We start from the raw sequence: 19,771 nt of genomic DNA on the forward strand, positions 1-19,771 counted from the left end.
GACAGTAATGTTAAAAGAGCTAATAAACTTCATTTACAGTAGTTTCTTTTTCGTCCACTGCAACTGCAAAAGAATTCTCACAAATATGACAATAACTTTAAGGAAAAATTCTATCTATCTGAATTGTAGCTTTTTGGCCAAAAATGAAAAAATATCAGTTTTTAGGATTTGAAAGTTGGGCGTCGACTTAAACATGAGTTTGACTCATACATATACATGAGTAAATATGGCAGCTATGGTTACTTTTGCATGAATAGGGATTTGTCTTAAAACTTAACCCATTAACTCCTGGGAGTGAGACTTCACAGATTTTACTGTCTAACACCAAAGGATTTTACTCTTCAACTGCGGACGTGCTGGGGAACCCTGAGGAGTCAATTTGTTAACAATACAAGACAAGACAAGACAAGAGGCCGCCTGAAGTCGAAGGCAACCCAAGGCTCCTTTTTCATTAGCTTCTACTGCAACTTACGACATCTGTCGCAACTCACGGCAGGGGTGGGCGCTACTCCAATCCCGTTGCATGCAAACCTTGTCCCCGGCAATACTGGTACTCATTGTACCCACCACGAATGGATGGAAAGTTGATCTCTATATGAGTGAACTTTGGAGCACATGAGCCGGGATTCAAACCCAGAGCACTGAAATGCAGTCCACGAACGATACCCACTACGCCACGCCCGCTGCAAGGGTTAAAGTAGTACTATGATCAAAAAATCATTTCCTTTTTTTCTTCAGATTTTGAAAGCGTGTTCGCTTAACACCTAACTGGCAAAATTTTGAGCTTTGAGTTTTATCCAAAGGCTGTTTATTTTGAGTGTAAGTTTTGCATTTCATGGTCCGCCATTACTCACGTTCAAAACTGGCCGATTGGACCTCAGAGGGTTGGATCTAGAGAAAATGACGTCATTTATGCACTAGCTTAAAATTTCAGCGTGTAAACACAATTTATTATATATGCAAAACACGGATTAAAAAGTCTGAAAGCCCGAAACTCCTGTGCTGCATATTAATTAGGCCGCGTACACATGCATTGCATTCTTAAACTAGTGAGTGTTTGACGTCATTTTCTCCTCAACCCAATCTCGTACCCAGAGTCCTCGGGCTTTTTGGCCAGCGGGTGAGCGCCCGGAGAGACTCTGGGATAATCGATTTGAACTATATTTTTGATTGGCCGCTTGCGTAACAATGGCAGTCCGACAGGAAGTCGGTAAGTAATAGGCAGTTTTCACGATGGCATCATTTGACTACAACTACCACAATTCAGTTTGTTTTTCTTTTCATATTTAAATTTTGTATTCCCAGTGGGGTAAAAATAACAATAGCTCTAATTAACATGATACAAGCGAAACCTGAAGGATTCTGGTACTTGTGGTCATATGGCGTCATCATGCAAATGTCCTATTCGGAAGCCCCAGAATTTGGAGGGAGATTCAAAATTTAAAACAAGTTTCAGTGCTGATTGATTTTTTCTACCTCAGAAATATATAAATCACAAAAATAATAAAACGACGAGGTTTGCATTATGTCATATACCGCACGGGAATTTTCCCACGCTGCGTGAAGTGATTACTGTTGCTGTTGCAAAAGTACCGTGGGAAAACATTACATCAGTCTCTTTGAGGAGAAATCCGTGGAATAAGGTATTGTCGAAGCCATTCAGAATTACGGAAACATCAAATTGTCGTTTCCACAAAAAAAAATTGTCGATCGTGTTGCTTGCACGATGGCATTCTCATTGCATTCTGTACGGTGGAATGTACGCTGAAACACCAAAAATACACTCACCGAAAGCGTCAGAGGTTTCATCTTCACTTGCTCTTACAACAAGCCAATGATCATTTCTCCAGTTTCTTTGTGTGTAAGGCTAAAATTCTTGTTTCTCAAACACTTTCAACCCGCCATTTCTACTTTAACGGTTTTCTCTTTTCTGCTTCCGTTTAAACTCAAACATACGTCATAAGACCGGAACCCACGTTTTCTGGGAAAATGGAGTCGATTATCCCAGAGTCTCTCCGGGCGCTCACCCGCTGGCCAAAAAGCCCGAGGACTCTGGGTACGAGATTGTCCTCAACCCAGCTCTCTCAAGATTTTAAAGTTAGTAATGGCGGACCAATAAAAATAAGAAAACTCCAGCTAAAATAAACAGGTGTCTTTTTAAAATCAGAACTTAAAACTTGGGTGAGTTGGTGTTTAGTTAACATAGTTTTGAAATCCAAAGGAAAAACAAATTTTTTTTTTGGTCGTAGTACCACTTTAACTAGTCAAAAACTATGTCCTCTCCATTAACCCCTTGACCCCTGGGTCAAGGAGTCTTAACAGATTTTACTCTGTCTAACACCAGGCAATTTTACTCTTCAACTGGGTGTCCTGGAGCATGTCTGAGAGTGAATGGGTTAAATAAGAATGCTTTTTCTGTGACGTAAAGTACGTGCTTTTGATGACATGCAGGGATTTTCCCTAGTAATGAAGCTTGATGTTTTGTCACATGAGAAGAGTGGTGAAAACACATACATGTATCTATTGGTAAATATCCAGGAGTTGGTATTAAAAAGAAAAAAAAGTAGGTTAACAAAGTAAAAAATGTGTAAATCCCTCTGTTAGTCCTTTCACCTACATTGTGCAAAGTTAGTTACATTTGTACCTTTGTGGAAATAAGTATTATTATGATCTATTACTACTCCTTTCACGTTTATTTACCTCTGTTGTAAATCAGCTCACATCTTAAACATAAATAACTATTGTTATACTCGAGAATTGCCTTCAAATAGGATTTAAATATAGATATACCTCATTAGGAAACTTGCGGTGGTAATCTTTCAGACCTCTGAGGCGACCATAAAATTCAGCAAACTCATTTGGTCCAGACAAAGCTGATACTTCTTCTTTCCGTAAACTATGATTTCAAACAATAGTAATTATTGGATACAGCATAAGTAGTGTCATATTGACCAGCAAGTCGCTAAGCAGACAATGCAAATACTAATAAGAATCATGCTAACAATAATTATTAGATTTACCCATCCTTGTCGTCATACAGCCCAGACAATGTTTCTGCTCCCATGGATGAACGCTAGAATTGTTCAAACAAAAGAAAAGAAATTTGAACGTGCCAAAGTTTAAAGAATGACTAAGGTATGTCTTTGAGTGGTTAAGTGGCTCCACAGCTCGTCATTGAAATTCAATTTGAAGAACGTGAATGGTATATGTATTACTCTAGTGGCCTGTCAGCTCGGCAGCTCATCATTGGTGACTAGCAAACTGCAGAGCCATTCAAGCAATACTGATTTCATTTCACTAATAAGCCGACAAGCCACTCAATAAATAATATTTTAAAAGTAGCCTCGTACTCTGTAGCTTAACCAATAGCCCATATCCACAGAGGGTGATTTGTTTGAAAGATTGCTCTGTTCATCTTTAGAAGTGAGGCCCTAATTGCCGACCATTAACACAATGTTTACACAAATATCATATTACCTCCAACAAAATCTTTACTTGGTGGTCAGCATTAATTCGCTCTTTTCCCTGCAAGATTAAGAAGCATGTAGAATGAAAATTGAAAAAATCTACTGATGTGCGTAATTCTGAAACACCTGAAACAGTTTGAGATTATTTAAGAGTGAAATTATTTGATCTAGCACCAAGTACAGTTATCAAGCACAAAGCTGATGTGTTCGAGTTCAGTACAAGTTGCTTCATTGCGAAAAGTGTTTGTTTTGTTTTTTTTTTCACAAACTTTCAGTGGTTTTAGTCAAGGTATACGTCCAATTACGTTTCAACCTTCCATATCTCTTTAAAGTAAGGGTTTTACTTTGTCTTACGAAAAGAAGATCATCATGTATACAGCAATACGGCATAGATGAGTCCACCATGAAATGAAATTGCGTTCATAACTACGAGGATCATAGCTTCACTTGATTTCATATCCGCAATTCAATATATGATTCATTTCATACATCATTTCATCGTTGATTCATTCATCACGGAAACATTAGAACCCACAGATGACCAAGCTCCCAACATCGATATCAGTGGCCTCATACAGTGTAGCTACGGTATCGCGAGGTCAAGGGGTTCAAACCCCGTTGAAGTGCTGAATTTTTCAGGCCTCTCAACGGAATTGCTAAAATTGCGTTCATAACTGCGAGAATCATAGCTTCACTTGATAGATGAGTCCCAAACGAAATTGTGTATCAATGCATCTCGTTCTTACTATCTGTTTTTTGTGTAATATTTCATCCACCATAGCTCTTTCTAGTCTCTCCCTTTCCTCGTGAATTCTTCTTTGCTGCTCTAATAAAGTCTCCATGGCTTTCTGGGTCGATCTCAACTGGACGCAATTTTTACACGCTTTACCGTAACATGCTGGCAGACATGCGAAAATCGCCAAGATGGTGGTCTCAATGAGAGCCAGCACTAACCTTTCCCAGCGGTACAAAACCCACGGGGTTTTCCGTCATGTATGTGCCTTATCACGTGTCAACAGTCTTTGGCTGTGATTGGTTTGTACTAAAAAGGGTACAAAAAAATTACGTAAAAACATTGGTATAGAAGCAGCATGTTCGCGAGTCATTCAATATTGGATTCTACTTGGCAGTATTTTACATTCGTTGTTATGATGTGAAACCCGGTCTTGTGAGGAATATGCACTTGCTACTCTTCAAATGCTGATGTCATATCAATTATTCACTTCAGAGGCGTTGCGGAACCAAATCTTAGCTTATGTTAACGTTGAGTGCTTGTTGAAGAGCGTCACACCTCATAATAACGTAGCAAGTAATGGCAGAGTCAAATCAAGAACCGATGTCTATGGAGGCGTTTCGGGCAAAGAAAGGTAGTATTCATGTTTCTGTTTAACTTTAAAGGGTTTCGTCGCCAGAAACAAAATTGTACTTCTTTTTATTGAACTCTTAGCCGCTGTGTCCACCCTCGACAAGCCGACTGCAAGCAGTTCGGGAAAAATGTTGAATCCTTCTGGTTCAAGCTCAAACTCGGCGCAAGCAAGGCCTTCTAGCGCAAGCAGAACAAATTCCTCTAAGCGATCGGCTTCTGCCGAAAATTTGTCGGGCGGCGACAGATACGGCCCGGCTATGGATAAAAGGCAGAACAAAGTGAAGCTTCTTCGGGAAAAGCAAGCCGACGAGAGGCGGCGAAAAAATGAAGAACGCAGGGCTGCGTTTGAGGAGAGAAAAAAGAAGAAAGAGGAAGAAGAAAAGGAAAGATGGGCAGCGTTAAAAGAGCAAGCGTCCAGTCATAGTATTCCTAAGGGCAATACCTCTGCCGTGAAACCTGGCAGCGGTAGAAAGCTCCCAACTGTTCCATCCGAGGGTGCTGCTAAGCGACCAGGCTCTGCTGTGGAATCACCTTCGAGGCCATCTTCGTTGCCAAGGCCGCTAAACAGACCTGTTAGCGCCAATCTTTCCAAAAGCCCCTCTCGGCATAGTGCAGATAGTTTATCAGCAGGCTCTACACCGAAACAGTCCCCTGCTTCTACTCCCAGTGGCTCGAGCTCGCAACTCAAGACATCATTAGCTGGTAATAAGTCAGTCTCAGCAGGTAATTTGAATTCAGCAGCAGCTCGGCGACCCGCTAGTGGATCTTCACAACCAAGGCCGTCATCTGGCGTTAAGAGCAGACCACGAACATCATCACACACTTCATCTCAGACACTTGAAAAGCCACGTTCAAGAAATAGTTTAAGCCACGAGACATTATTACTGCCTGGAGGAAAACTGACCAAATCGCATTCAACAAGCTCATTACACAGGGTTGGTCACCATAAACCAGCAGGAGATAAAAGCCAAAAGACTGAAAAGGCTGAGACCAAGCCAAAAGCTGGAGTCACTGATGAAGCAACTGCTAAGCAGGCCTTGGCAGAACGGAGAAAAAAGGCAAGAGAAGAGGCTGAGCGACAAGCTGCACTGGATAGGGAGCGACAGGAAGCTGAGAGGTTAAAGAGAGAAGAAGAAGAAAGAATAAGAGCAGAAGAGGAGGCAAAGGAAGAAGCAAGAATGCGGGAGCTTGCTGAACTTCTTCGTAAGCAGGAGGCGGAAAGGTTAAGAATAGCTGCAGAGGAGAAGGAGAGGAAAGATCGGGAGGAAGCAGAACAAGCTGCAGCTGAGAAGAAACGTAAAGAAGAAGAGGAGCAGAGAGTGAAGGAGGAGGAAGAAAGAAAAGCACAGGAAGATGAAGAGAGAAGAAAGCAGGAGGAAGCAGAACGGCTGGAGAGAAAAAGGGTAACAAAAATAATATTTAAGCAATAGAGGACTTCTTCCATGTTTACGTAGCCTCATCTAAACACGAGGGGGATTTGGGAGAATTCAAGGCAGTTATGCAAACCAGAGATGCAGTCGAGGGTTTGCATAGCTGTCGAGAATTCTCCCAACTTCCCGAGTGTTTAGATGAAGCTATGTAAACATAAGAAAAAGTCCTCTATTGCTTTTTTAAAACATTTCTCAAAAATAATTAAACAAATGAAGGAAAATGCTGGTTTTTTACTTCTTGATTGAAACATATTTTCTTGATACACGTCCATATGTCCTACCAGCCAATCAAAACATTTGTCTGACAACAATTAACCAATTGAAATTCGTGTGATGTCACAGCCGTCTTTACATACTGTCATCTAAACACAGCTATTGACCAATGAGAGTGTGGGTACTATGATCCTAGTTATTTAAAATTTATGATATATGAATAGGGAAGACATCGCTGACGTCACCCATTGCCATTAATGTGCCAACCAGAGCCTCATTGGCTGTCGAAGGAAAGGTTCTTTTGTTCCTGTGGTTGGCATATTTGAATAACAAAAGCGATGTTTGTAAACAGATATCTTCCCAACAGCTGTATATTATCAAAATGCACTTGGAGCATTATACAGTAAGCTGGGCAACAACACTGGAGACATCAGTTTTACACCCCTTGTCGTATCTTTTAACCCATATTCGGAGAAGACTAGACTGACCATTGACAGATGTTAAAATGGTGGAACTTTCACCATAGTTATATACACATAATTCCAGACCTTAGTAGCTGAGAAATATCCCTCACCCCCAGCCCTTATTAAGGGGACAACTGAGCCAACCATTTTTCTCGCAGGCATAGTTGTACACATTTAGTTGACAAGTACTGGTATAGTCTGTGAGAATACATGTAGTGTTAAAAAAGGTTGTTTTAACAATGAGGTGGTGTTCATGCACATTCGATACTTGAGAAAGGTGATAGGGTTTCTTCTTTCACAATAAATACAGCTGTATTATTAGTGCAGCGTAGACTTAAAATAATGAGAACTACAGGTACGTGTATTGTCATAAGATAACTGAAGTTTTTTTGTAGCTTTTAAAGGGACCTAATTTATTCGTTATTATTCGTGTCAATGTTCGGTTTGCATTGAAAACTGAACTGCAGTCTTTTGTGTTTTTGCATACAAGATATTGCCAGATCTCTATTTGGCATTATACTGTATGTTTTAAACAGCACATCTGTTTCACTACACATACATGGGTTATTATGGTAACTTTGAACTGGCCTAAATTATGGAATATTACACGAGGCATAATTTAAAATCAAAAGAAATGTCTCTCTGATGAGAAGAATGCATGAACAGTAATAATATCATTTAACCAGAACTAAGTGAAAAGAGCAAGGTAACATTCTAGGCCTATGGCATTCTTATTGTTGAAGTTAGTCTGTTGGGATATAGTCCTTTCCTTCCTACAGGCAAGCAATAATAATTATGGTAATTCTTGTATATTCATTGCAATGACTTGTTTTTTTTCCAGCGTGTTGAACAAATAATGAGTAGAACAAGACAAACTGCAAGTCCAACGACTACTGAGGTAGGCTGCTTCTTAGGCAGGGAATGAAATTAGTTAGCTTTTGTTTTGCAACTTATTGCGTTAATTTTAATAGCTTTGTTATTTACAGGTATGTCAATTTATCACACCCAACCTTTTTATTGCTGACAGAATTGTAAAAAATTATTGTTAACATTCCTTTTTTTGTTTGATGTAAAAGTTGGCATCATTTTGGCTTGGCTATATTCCATCAAGTTTTGTTTTAGTACAATCATTTACATTGTATGTTTTTGGCAAATAATCTGCCAAATCTTACTGTTTTATATTTGCTGCAGAAGGATCAATTATTAAGAGAATGACCTTTTACGTTGTCACAGGACGCAAAAGAACGGGCTGATCCAGATGACACAAAACGTAAAGTGAATGAAATTCTCCAAAAAGTGAAGGGAGTCTCAGGAAGTACTAATACTCTTAGCCAATTAGACAATCATGGTACCATGCTAGTTGCAGAGAATTGTGAAGAACAAGAAAATAGGGATGAATCCACAATTCAAGACACAGTGAACCATTCATCAGAGGATCTTGAGCTGATGGGCTTTAATGCTCCAGATAATTCATTAGACAGGTTGGATGCAGATGACATTCATATGAATGGCATTAATTCAACAGTGCTGGATTCTGATAAAGATTCATCAAGTGGCAATCTGTTGTCATCTTCACCACCTTTAATAGTTGGGCCTGAAGAATCAAGTAATGTGGTTATTTCAAGTAACTCTACAAATTATGAGCTTTTAAAAGAGACTGTCTTGCCCCAAGATAAGGAAGAGACATCAGTAACGATAAACACAGAGAGTTGCATTTATTCAGAGAATGGTACAGACGAAGGTTTGGAAACTGAAAATGTATCAAATGGTGAAGTCATTGTGGTAAGATTTGCAACGTACATTAAGAAAATAATCATTACATGTATGTACAATTATAACAAAATTCCTAGGTGACTTTTTGTAATACTTTGCAGTTTTGGATATTAGAACCTCTTATTTGTTTTCTAAAATAGTGACACATTGATGGGAAGTGTCATTCAACTTAAAGTTTGCCAAGTTTACAAAGTACTGTGTTTGCTCGATTTTAATTACATGTATATCCTATTAGATCTAGGATGGCAATGTCACGGAGAACAACTTTAAATGTGGCTAAAAGCAATTTAGTCAAGGTTAACCTTGAGCCAATGTAAATACTGGTAATTGCCTTTCCAGGCCCAAAACATTATCAGGACTTTCAAGAAACGGGCCCCTTCACCTCAATATACAAGCAAAATGGATGGGGACCTCCCTATTGGAGTATTTTTGTACATGTAACTCTAGTTAATTTGCAAAGTACATGACTTTACTTAGTTCAACTGTATTGTTTTCCCCCAACAAGAGGCATCTTCCTGAAACCAGTCCAGACTTGACCAAAGGTGACTTGGAAGGTGTCACTGAAGATTTAGTGGGGAATGGAGATGAAGAAGAAGCTTTGTGGTTAAAGGTAGAGTCCACCATGAAGGCCAGAGAACAATATGCTATTGAAACCCTAGAGAATCTGGGCGTTGTTGCAGAAGGTGATGATGATGAACACAGTGAAGAAGGACAGTTGTGGAAAGTGGTCGAAGGAAAAGCAAAGCTTGCTGAGGTATCATAAAAATGGGACAAAATGAAAATATTATTAATTTGAAAGTAAATAACGTGAAGTATTAAAGTAATTCGTTTTAAGGTAACACATATCACAAAGTTGTAACATTATCATGGTAACCAGTTGTTTTGGTGTTTGATAATTATTATAAGTTTATGCACTGTCTCTCTCAGGATAGTGATGAGGCCCCCTTAATGTCTCACACCCTTTTGCGTTGAATGGACAAGAAAACTGTATTATTTAATAATTGACAATTATTTACATTTGAGTGCATTTGCATAATGTTAATTTAAAGAGTTGTGCTAGGGAATTATCTGTAATTATCATGGGTGTCTTTTGAGCACATAGCCACTTGAGTTTTTTACTTAGTAACAGTCAAACTAACAGGAATTTGTGGCAAAATAATTTTTGCATTCACATCATACATGTACCTAGGTAACTTTTTTTTACTTGTTAATAAATTTTACCACAGTTTTTGTAATTAATTTAAGTCAGTGAAGGAAATGTATGTATAGCTTGTTTACCATGTGTGGTAGCTGGTAGATGCTCGTGGCTACTAGGGTTACAAGACGTTTTTTGCTTCCGAGAAATAATTGGTAATTAGAAAATAGAAATGAATGAAAGAGACCATATAACCTCTTTAGGATGTAGGGGCATAGACCTCTTGCATAATGACTGCCAAATCAAATATTATTCTTTTGTTTTAATGCTAAGGGAAATAGTCAAAACAATTGTGCACGGAGAGGACCCACCATACATCGAAAAAGATGATGGTATCTTCTTGTATCCCATCCCTGCTATCTTAAAAGATGGTCTCTTGGTTGTATAACCCCCTCTCTATCTAGAGTAAGTGCTGACAAAAAGATTCAAACCTCGCTATGCTGACTTCCTGTGGATGCAAGCTTCATGCAGACATATTATTAATGCCTCATAATTTCCAGTACTCAGGTCAATAATTTTTTTGTTCATGAGGTTCATCAGGTAGATGGTGTCTTGTATACCACCCCTCCCCTTAAACAAGGTGGGTCCTCTTTCGAGTGCACTTGTTTTGACCACTTCCCCAATAAGCCTTTCTAGCCACACTATGACAAGCAAATTTCAAAAGAATATTTATTTCAAAATGAGTGCAGTAGGTCTAATTAACATAAATACAAAACAACGTAAAGGTGGTTGCCATTTATGAAAGTGGTCTATACATGCTAGGCTGGCCTGGGTCACATTGTGATCAAGTCTCCAGGTCCTTTGCGATCTTCCAAGGGTACTTTCTGATCCATCATGAATAGCCATGCCTCTTTATAATAACAAAGAAATTCAACTGCCACCTATACAACGAACGCATAAATGGTGGCCAAAAAAAATATTCTTTTGTTTATGTGCTAATTAGAATCACTAGCCTCGCTCTCAAGCAACATTTCTTTTGTATTTTGTACATGCAAACGAGGCTAGTGAGTCTAATTAGCACATAAACAAAAGAATATTTTTTTGGCTGCCATTTATGCATTCGGTCAATGATGACATAATGTTGTTCAGCAACCCAAGACTATTTTGCTATTGTCTTTGTTTCTGTGGTAATTGTATGGCAGTGGTCTTGCCTTTTGGGGGCATTTTTTTGCAGCTCTCTTCTGTCCTGGACTTACAGTGGTTTTGCACGTCAAAATTTACCATTGATGGGCCTAGACCTTGGCATTAATGAAAATTAATATTTCTTGATCATTTAATTGTTAATGATCGAGATGACAATGTAAGGGGGAGGTTTGCTGGCAACATTACACTTTCAACAACAAGGTGTGGAGGGCAGTTCCACTTCAAATCAAATCGTTATTAATATTTTTCGATTTTTTTAATGCTGTCGGTACACCTCTTTAGGTTGCATGTTTTGTTTTCCCACTTCAGACCACATGATGTTACTCAGGGAACAGTTTCTTCCAATTGTCATCTTATGCATGTGCATATGTATGCATAACTTATGAAAAATAAAAGGAAAATTCCCTTGGGAACATCACATGGTCTGAAATGGGAGAACAAAATGTACAAGCTAAAGAGGGCAATCATGTCTGTGGCAACAGTTGATAGATCTTTAAAAAAAACAGAACTGATTTATAAGAGGATTGGAATGTGGCAACAAGTCTGCTGCCATGAATGACTTGACTGACACATTTGAATTTCAAAACGGTCGTCGGAAGTTTGAATTGCAGTGCTCAGTTAAAAATGTCATCCAGACAGAATATTACGGTCCCAGTTATTGGCTGTGTTGCATATTTTATATTTGCCAACCATACAACAGTTAATACATTTAGTTCTGGAGTGATCGATGTTCTCCTTAAAGTAAAAAGTAGCTTCTCAATATTAAATGCCGGTAGTTAAGGGACTGTGAGAGTTGTGTTAAAATGGACTCAAGGTTTTTTTTAATTCTGGGGCACCAGTAATTCGTACCAAAAAGTCACCTTAATGACTGTTGAAATTTTTTGGGGTTTTGGTCGAATGTATTATTTATTTAGTATCCTGGTGCTTCTACACTGCTGGCAGCTGTTTACAATGTGCAAGTTTACTGTGTATAATAAATGGAACAGACCAAAGAAGGAATTTCTGAATGGTATTGGAGTGAAAAATGATTTTACAGTCAAACCAGGTCAAGCATACCCTTGAAATTAATTTTTATCAATTTTGTTTGAAAATGAATGTGATAATCAGTTTGGAAATAAAGGCCATTATTGTGAACAAAACAGTGCTTTAGTTGACAAGCAGGGATTAACAAGATCTGAGTGTTATAACAAAGTTGGAGAGATATTGCTTCTTTTGAACACTAAAATCAATAAAGCAGAAACTATATTTTCATAAACATTACATTATAGTCATGCTTGAAATAAATTATTGGTGATGTTTCATTTTTATAGATGCACGAGATGTTTACGGTAGCTTGCATTTGATTATCCTTTGTTTACAAGGGTTATATTTTGATATGATTAACCATTTCAGTTTTTCAAACAAAGGAGTCATTAGCAAAATTTTGAACAGTATACTTGTCCTGGTTTGACTTTGCAATGGAAATTGCTTTCATTCTTGCAGGAACTGTTACTTAATGCCCTTTTTTGTAATTGAACTGAATCTCGCTTTCAGTATCAATTGTCAAACTGCCTTTCGGCGTCCATTAATCAATTACAAAAGTAGAGCATCAATTTTCTTAATGTGAGAACCAAAATGCTGAGTGGTCCATCTTATGGGTGTGTGGAAAACAAAAGCCTTGAGAAAAAGGTTGATGACAGTTAGACTGAGGAATTGTACAGGAAGACTTTGAAAATGAAGACCTCAGAAAAAAAAAAAATGATGTGAAACAAATAACAGAACACATCTTTGTGTTGTTTAAATATTGATTGATAAGTGATGTAAGTCTTGAATTAAGGAAGAGTATTAAAATAATTTTGTTTTTCAAACTCACTTAGCTTGGGCCGTTGAAAGTGAAGACCCAAAATAAAGATCTCCTGTGTGACCAACAAGACATATTATACATATGTTTACTAGGGACCATAAGTAAATTAGCACAGGCTTCTTGTTTTTCACACACCCAGGCTGGTGCATGTGTATAATTAAGATCTTGTGGTATTGACCTAAAAGAACTCATCGTCCACTGTAAACAAGAGAAATAATATGTTTTGCCATAATTGTAGATTTTTTTTCTTGTTTTTTGAAATCTTTCTCTTCGAATTCCAGGTCTTCATGTACCACATACCCTCAATCCTTAAGCTTTAACCTCTTCACTCCCGTAAGGGCCACTGTGTCTAATAGATTGTACTCTATCTACCGCCAGACGATTTTACTTGTCAATGGGGAACCCCTCAGGAGTGAAAGGGTTAATCGTTTCAAAGAGGCTGTGCATTTCTTGGGTAACTTCTTAGCATCTGATGGCTTGCTTTACCCTGTAATCTCACTCATCTCAGTTGAATACTTGAAAACTAAATAAAATGTCTTCACGTTGTTGATAAAAGTATTAATTTGATGAGACAGGGCAATGCAGCATCTCTAAGATTGGCTTCTGAATTTTGACTAATGGAAGCCAGAATGCAGTATTTCCTTGAATGCTGTGTAATTTTTCGGCTTTAGGCCTTAAAGGGGCTAGGTCACGATATTTGTGGTAATTTTGTTTAATTTTGTTAATTATGAGCTCTAAACGTCAAATTGGCAGAGCAAGAGTCTTTCATTTGCAAAATCACGGCCACATAACAACTGAGAATGATTTTCCAGCTGTGTAAATGACATTTTGATATAGACTGATACTGATTGAAATTTGAAAAAAGGTGGGCCAACGTTTTTCAAATTTACCCAAATTCAATCCATTTCAATCCTCTCCAGTTTTGTCCATCCATGTCCCTTCTTGGCTTCCCTGTGTTTTGTAAGAGTTCTTCTATAGTTTTGAACAGTTATTTTGATATTTTAGTTAATTCTATGACCATTCGATCAGTGCTGAAATTGCCTAAAATAGCGTGACCTAGCCCCTTTAAAAGAGTATCTCTTTTCGCTTTCTTAGTCCTTAAATAGGGTTAGCGTTCACGAACCTTCGCGGCACACCCCTATCCAAAATTCGCGGGAATACCCCTCCCTCGGGTCTTTCTTTCCTTCTTATTCTTCAAAAAAGGCATTGACCGACCTATCACTGTGGCAGATCAAAGATTTATTACAGAGGGAGACATACCGCGGAGAAAACAGTCAAAAGCCGCAATAAACCGCAAAAGCCAGAAAGCAGAATCGCAAAACTGCGTTTGAAAATACCATGGTCTTTTAGGAGATTTTCACGTGACGTCATCGCCGCAATGTTGGTGGACGAAACAAAAGATCTCTCATTTATCTTCTTTTGTTCGTCCACCAGAAGTCGTACACAGAGCTCTCAAGTCTTAAACTTTCCAAAGCGTGAGATGCTTGCTGGGGATTGCGCCAAAGGCGCAAGTGTCCTGTGTTTGTTGTGCCGGATGCGCCAGACAATTCTAGGGGGCTCCGAGAATTTTTTTAAAATTTACACTTCCAGGATCGCGGGAAATTCACTGTCGAGTCCACCATTTTGTTTCTTTCATGCTGCTTGCCAAGAGAGCCCATGTTATTATGGTCAACCTGAGCTAACATATCGGCCTATAATTCATATAAGTACGTCCTGAAGAAACAAGAAAATTGGTCGCACACGAACAGATTGAACATTAACGACGAAATTATATATGAACATGGATCATATATGAACTGCGGATATGACCTCAAGTGAAGCTATGATCCTCGCAGTTATGAACGCAATTTTTGCAATTGCCTAGAGAAGCCTGAAAAATTCAGGACTTCAACGGACACGTGACCTCGCGATACCGGAGCGGAGCGGAGCGTCGCATCGAAATGCATGAGACTCGCGCTCAATGCTGGTTAAAAACGTCCTACAGCGTTTTCACTCACGTGACCAGCAGCCATATTGGCTTTCTGAAACGAAAGAAAGTATTTGCATAAAATTAGAGTTCAATAGACCACTTTCGATATATTAAAATTCAGTCCGAAACAAAGGGCATCATCTCGAGGCTCTGGGGAATAGATATAAGGATTTGTATGAGTTTATTCCCCAGAGCCTCGAGATGATGCCCTTTGTTTCGGACTGAATTTTGATATATCGAAAGTGGGCTATTCCCGGAAGATTAGTTTGGTACACTATCATGGCCGCCATTTCTTTGTTTTGGAACACCGACATGGCCGCCGTGACGTGTATTTGTGTATAAAATTTGTGCTTGACACTGACTCTTGTTAACGTTAGAAACAACGTTTATAAAACTTCAAAAGTATGATTTCGAGTGCAATTTGGAATAAAGAATAAAGCATTACACGTAGCCGACACAAAGTGCGGGAAAATATGCACGCGCAAGCCACGATTGGTTTTGGTTTCGCTTCTGATTGGTTGGAAAAATGGCGCGAGAACTTTCAACCAATCACTGAGTGAAGTAAATGGAAAACCAAAGCAATTCGCTAATTACTTTCGACACTCAATTGAAAACCGCTCTAAATTGCGCTTGATTTGAAAACAAAGATTTGATTAGTTCTGACCAAACCCTATTCAGTTTATTAGCCAATCATAACCCAGAATTTCGCTGAGTAATTTGCACTGGTATTACCCCTTTTTGCACTGGTGTTAAGGCTGGGACACACTAGGCGATAAGTCGCTGCGACACGTCGCGGGGACAAGTCGCCGCAACAAATCGCCTTGTGTGACACGGTTTATTTCATGAAATTCATTCGCTGCGGCAGAATTTTGTCGCCGCGATCAATCGCACGAATTCAAACCAGTTTAAATTCGTGCGACTAGTCGCAGCGACAAAATTAGCGAAAGCAGCGTTGTCGCATCGTGTGTAGACTTCCAGCAAGAAGTCGCTGCGACAAAATATAAATGAACCAATGAGAGAGCGTCATATGGTCAGCCATATTGAATTAGAAAACTAGTTCACATCCCCCCTCATACGAGATCACTGCATGTGCTCCGAACAGGCGTCGTGTCGCAGCGACTTGTTTTGCAAGTAGTACACACGGAGCAACTTGTCGCAGGGACATGTCGCTGCGACTTATCGCCTAGTGCGTCCCGGCCTTATACTTGAACTGCATTACTCTTAACCAATCAGAATCACGTATATTATTGGTATATAAACACCAATGAAATACCAGGTGACCTTTTCGCGCGAGAGTATCCTGTTTCATGCTTACAGATTGTGGAGGCGAGGGAACGAGAACGAGCAATCTGAGAGCCTGGAACAGGCTACGCGAGAGCATGGTATCTTCACGTATGAAAAACCGTTGCTATGGTTACATAATAAATCGCGCCGTTGTTCCACGTTTATAGGACTGCAACAAATATTAAAGTGAAATGTTTTGGCATTGAAAAGTTTGGTTTGCTGCGCTCACTCGTGAAATATTTTTCAGCACTCGAATAGAAATTTCGTATCTCCGCGCGGGCATTTAATATCCTCTATATAGGTTCTGCCAACGTTCCATGGCAAAGAAATGTTTTGCATGCCCATTAGCCGAGTAGTTGCACTGCAGCCCTGACAGCGCGAAACCATACACCTGTGAGTGGTTTATGATTCGTTTTCCAAATTAAGTGACTCATAGCCACTTGACTCAGTAAAGTAAACTAAATTGTCAATCCGTACTGTGATCTTGCAGCGAAGAGAATAGTTGCCACACTACCAATTTCCCCGTGGGGTAGTGAGTCGTTTCCACCAGCTGTACCTTCCCCTTCGAATTTGATCTATTTGATTTAATTTAATTCCACTTTATTCATTCACTTCAATGAAAGGGAAGGATACCAGAGGTTATCCCAATCGAGGGTATCCGCCCGCAGGCAGATTTAATTGACTGAAAGTCGACTAATTTGACGAGGGAGGAAAACCGGAGTACCCGAAGAAAAGCCCTCGGAGTCAGACTGAGATCGACTGAAACTCAGCCCACATCCGACCGCGGGGACCGAGGGTTGAACCTGGGTCGCAGAGGTGGAGATAACGTCCTGACTCCCCTGACGATTCTCTTCTTCACTCCTGGTGTCAAATTCATCTCCGCTGGTCTTCCTTCACTACCTCTTTGTCTCAGGTGTCTCCAGTTTGTCCTGGTACATGTGCTACTCGGGTAGGGGCCATGCTTTGTCACTGTTGTTTCCCAGCGTACTGTGCGTTGCCTCACATCCACTCCTTGGGAGGAAGCCCAGTCCCGTAGAAGGTAACGGTTGGCTTATGACATTTAGAGAACAGGCAACGGTTTTAGATCAGGGATATTTGGAAACGATATCAGTTGTTTCCTCTGGCCATAGCCTCCCGTTCATATAGTAGTAAGCCGCCAATCGTGTGACTCACTGACTTGATGGACTCTTTCATTGTCTGTCCAAACGATCGGCGGTACTGCATCATTGACAAGTTGGCTTGCTTACTGAGAACGGTTGAATATTTTCACACAACTTGGAATATTTTGCAGGCTCCATTCAATCAATGCCACTGGTGTCACTGTCTTGGCGGAAACATATCCTTGTGGTCCATTCAATGTTCCAGTTGTTCCTATAATGTACGTCTTTGCACTTGGTGGCATCAGCTGCGGACTTGACTTTGCAGGTACTAGAGTCCATCACCGTAATGGACTCTTTGTAGGCAGCGCTTTTTTGCGCAAGGAGATCTTTTCATACAACGCACCAATGGCGTTAACTGAGAAAATTGGCGCAGATCTTGATCAGTAGAGGTGGTCTGCGCATCGCAAATAAAGACGGCACTATCAAATTCGGTGTATATACCGACTGGTTGTTTCAACCGACAGTTTTTGGCCAGACCGTCAATCGTATCGTCAATGCTCCCGACTTCATGGTTAGAGCCAGCAAACAGATCCAATATCTGCGTTTGATATTAGTTGCCATACAGGTCATACAGACACCGTTGATTGATCGGTAAATAAAACACCACATGGCTGGTTCAGAAGCTCAACAAGCAGTGTCACAATAGACTCGCCACTTCAACCGCAGTAGGTTGACTTTGCTGATTCCTTGGCTACGGGAAATGAATATGCACCGTGCGGGGCGGTAACCACAAATCACATGCAAGTTAACACCTTTCAGGCCGACTCCATCCTTCTCCACTTGAAAAGACACGATCTCTCGATAGGACCATTCGGAAACGTACCCGTTCTTCAAAGGGTGGTCAGTTGTCCATCACTCGTGACAATCTCAGAAATAAACCGGCTCCGTTAACTAGCTGCGTTGACGTTGTTGTCAGAATACTTCGCTTTCGTGGTTCGAGAGTAAGTTTGAAGTCTTGCTTTTATGTCAGCGACCGTTGCTATGATACACCAAGCCTACCAGCCATGCAGCTTGATAAAATCTTCTTTCTTCTTCTTCTTCTTCTTCTTCTTGGATATCACGGAAATAGATTTGCGCGACTTTAAACTCTACAGCTTTAATGGGACCAAGAAAGATGATCCCGTCAGAGCAGTGAATATCTTTGGCCTTGAATTTCTTGCTGATGGTAGTGATTTTGTGAGCAACTGGACAATGAAGACGAGTTTTAAAAAAAGGTACACATGTACATGGAACTCTTCATATCAAATTACACAAGGGAAACCAAAGGCTGGAACAGCAACACTAATTGGTAACTGAAAAAAGTGGACATTTCGTTGGATAATTGCTAACAATTACTTTGTCCCCTAGAGATTATCTAAAGTGTTACAATGAAAACCTTCACTCAGGGTATATCCCGGGAAAAGGCTGAAATGAGCTTACTGAGCTTAGGTCTTCAGTTTTTCTGAAATAAAGAGAAACCGAGAACATTGGTTTTTACAAAGTACCGTTGTCCAAAGAGGCCAAAAACAGCATACCGAGATTGAGGTGATAAAAACGCGATACCGGACTTTGAAATTGTTCTTCTTTATTGCAGTTAAAGTGCCCCTGTGACCAAAAAATCAATTCATATTTTTCTTTGGATTTCAAAACTATGTTAACAAAACACTAAGTGACCCACGTTTTAAGCCTTGATTTCAAAAAGGCACCTCTTTATTTTAACTGTAATTTTTTTTATTTAATGGTCCGCCATAACTAACGTTATGTTCTTGAGAGAGCTGGATCGAGGAGAAAATGAAGTCAAAGGCTCACTAGTTTAAGAATGCAATACGTGTGTACGCCGCAGAATTAATATGCAGCACGGGGGTTTTCGGCTTTCAGACTTTTAAACTGACGCTTTGCATATATAATAAGCTGCGTTCACACTCTGAAATTTTAAGCTAGTGAGCCTCTGACGTCACCTTTCCCTGGATCCAACCCTCTGAGGTCCAATCGGTCAGTTTTGAACGCGAGTAATGGCGGACCGTGAAATCCAAAACTTACACGCAAAGTGAACGGCCTTTGGATAAAAATCAAAGCTCAAAATTTTGCCAGTCAGGTGTTAAGCAAACACTCTTTCAAAATCTGAAGGAAAAAAGGAAGTGGTTTTTTTGATCACAGGGGCACTTTAAAGAGAGAAGGAGACGGTGTCAATCCGGAAAAGGCCATTCAATGTGCAAACAAACGTTTTGAATGATGAAAGGTGAAATTCCCTTTAAAATTTAACTTAAGTTCAAAACTATAAAGAGGAGGGTGGTTAAAAATTTCAACGCCCTGATAATTGAGGTAACTAACAGCACCCAACACACTGAACAAAAACTGATTCCGTTGCTGCACTGTGGCTAATACCTCGCACAGTTTTTGTTTCCAGTCTATCAAAAACCACTTGACATGTTCCAGAACTCGGCAAAGTCCCTTTTTGACTTTTGTCTGCTTCAGCTTAGGTGGC

General features: G+C 39.8%; 2 protein-coding genes across 5 annotated transcripts in view; one reads left to right on the plus strand and one right to left on the minus strand.

Moving 5' to 3' along the window:
- The window catches only part of LOC137996610 (splicing factor 3A subunit 3-like), an 18,430-nt gene extending 14,023 nt beyond the window's left edge, over window positions 1–4,407 (minus strand). The window contains exons 1-4 of one of the 4 annotated variants that reach the window (XM_068842104.1): window positions 4,214–4,407; window positions 3,478–3,525; window positions 3,021–3,073; window positions 2,791–2,896 (exon numbers count right to left, since the gene is read on the minus strand). In XM_068842104.1, the coding sequence (XP_068698205.1) occupies window positions 2,791–2,896; window positions 3,021–3,073; window positions 3,478–3,525; window positions 4,214–4,309 (303 nt within the window). In that variant the 5' untranslated portion in view covers window positions 4,310–4,407. Of the gene's footprint in view, window positions 1–2,790; window positions 2,897–3,020; window positions 3,074–3,477; window positions 3,526–3,821; window positions 4,026–4,213 lie in introns of those variants that run through there. The other 3 variants (XM_068842106.1, XM_068842107.1, XM_068842105.1) reach the window with 3 other exon arrangements.
- Window positions 4,408–4,526: 119 nt separating this feature from the next.
- Window positions 4,527–13,438, plus strand: LOC137996607 (MAP7 domain-containing protein 2-like). Its single transcript, XM_068842094.1, has 5 exons — window positions 4,527–4,834; window positions 4,915–6,236; window positions 7,782–7,838; window positions 8,174–8,722; window positions 9,219–13,438. The coding sequence occupies exons 1-5, from the start codon at window positions 4,780–4,782 to the stop codon at window positions 9,474–9,476; spliced, it is 2,241 nt and encodes a 746-aa protein (XP_068698195.1). The 5' UTR covers window positions 4,527–4,779; the 3' UTR covers window positions 9,477–13,438.
- Window positions 13,439–19,771: the final 6,333 nt, after the last annotated feature.

This window comes from Montipora foliosa, chromosome 3 (assembly GCF_036669935.1).
Source record: "Montipora foliosa isolate CH-2021 chromosome 3, ASM3666993v2, whole genome shotgun sequence".
NCBI classification, from domain to species: Eukaryota; Metazoa; Cnidaria; class Anthozoa; order Scleractinia; family Acroporidae; genus Montipora; species Montipora foliosa.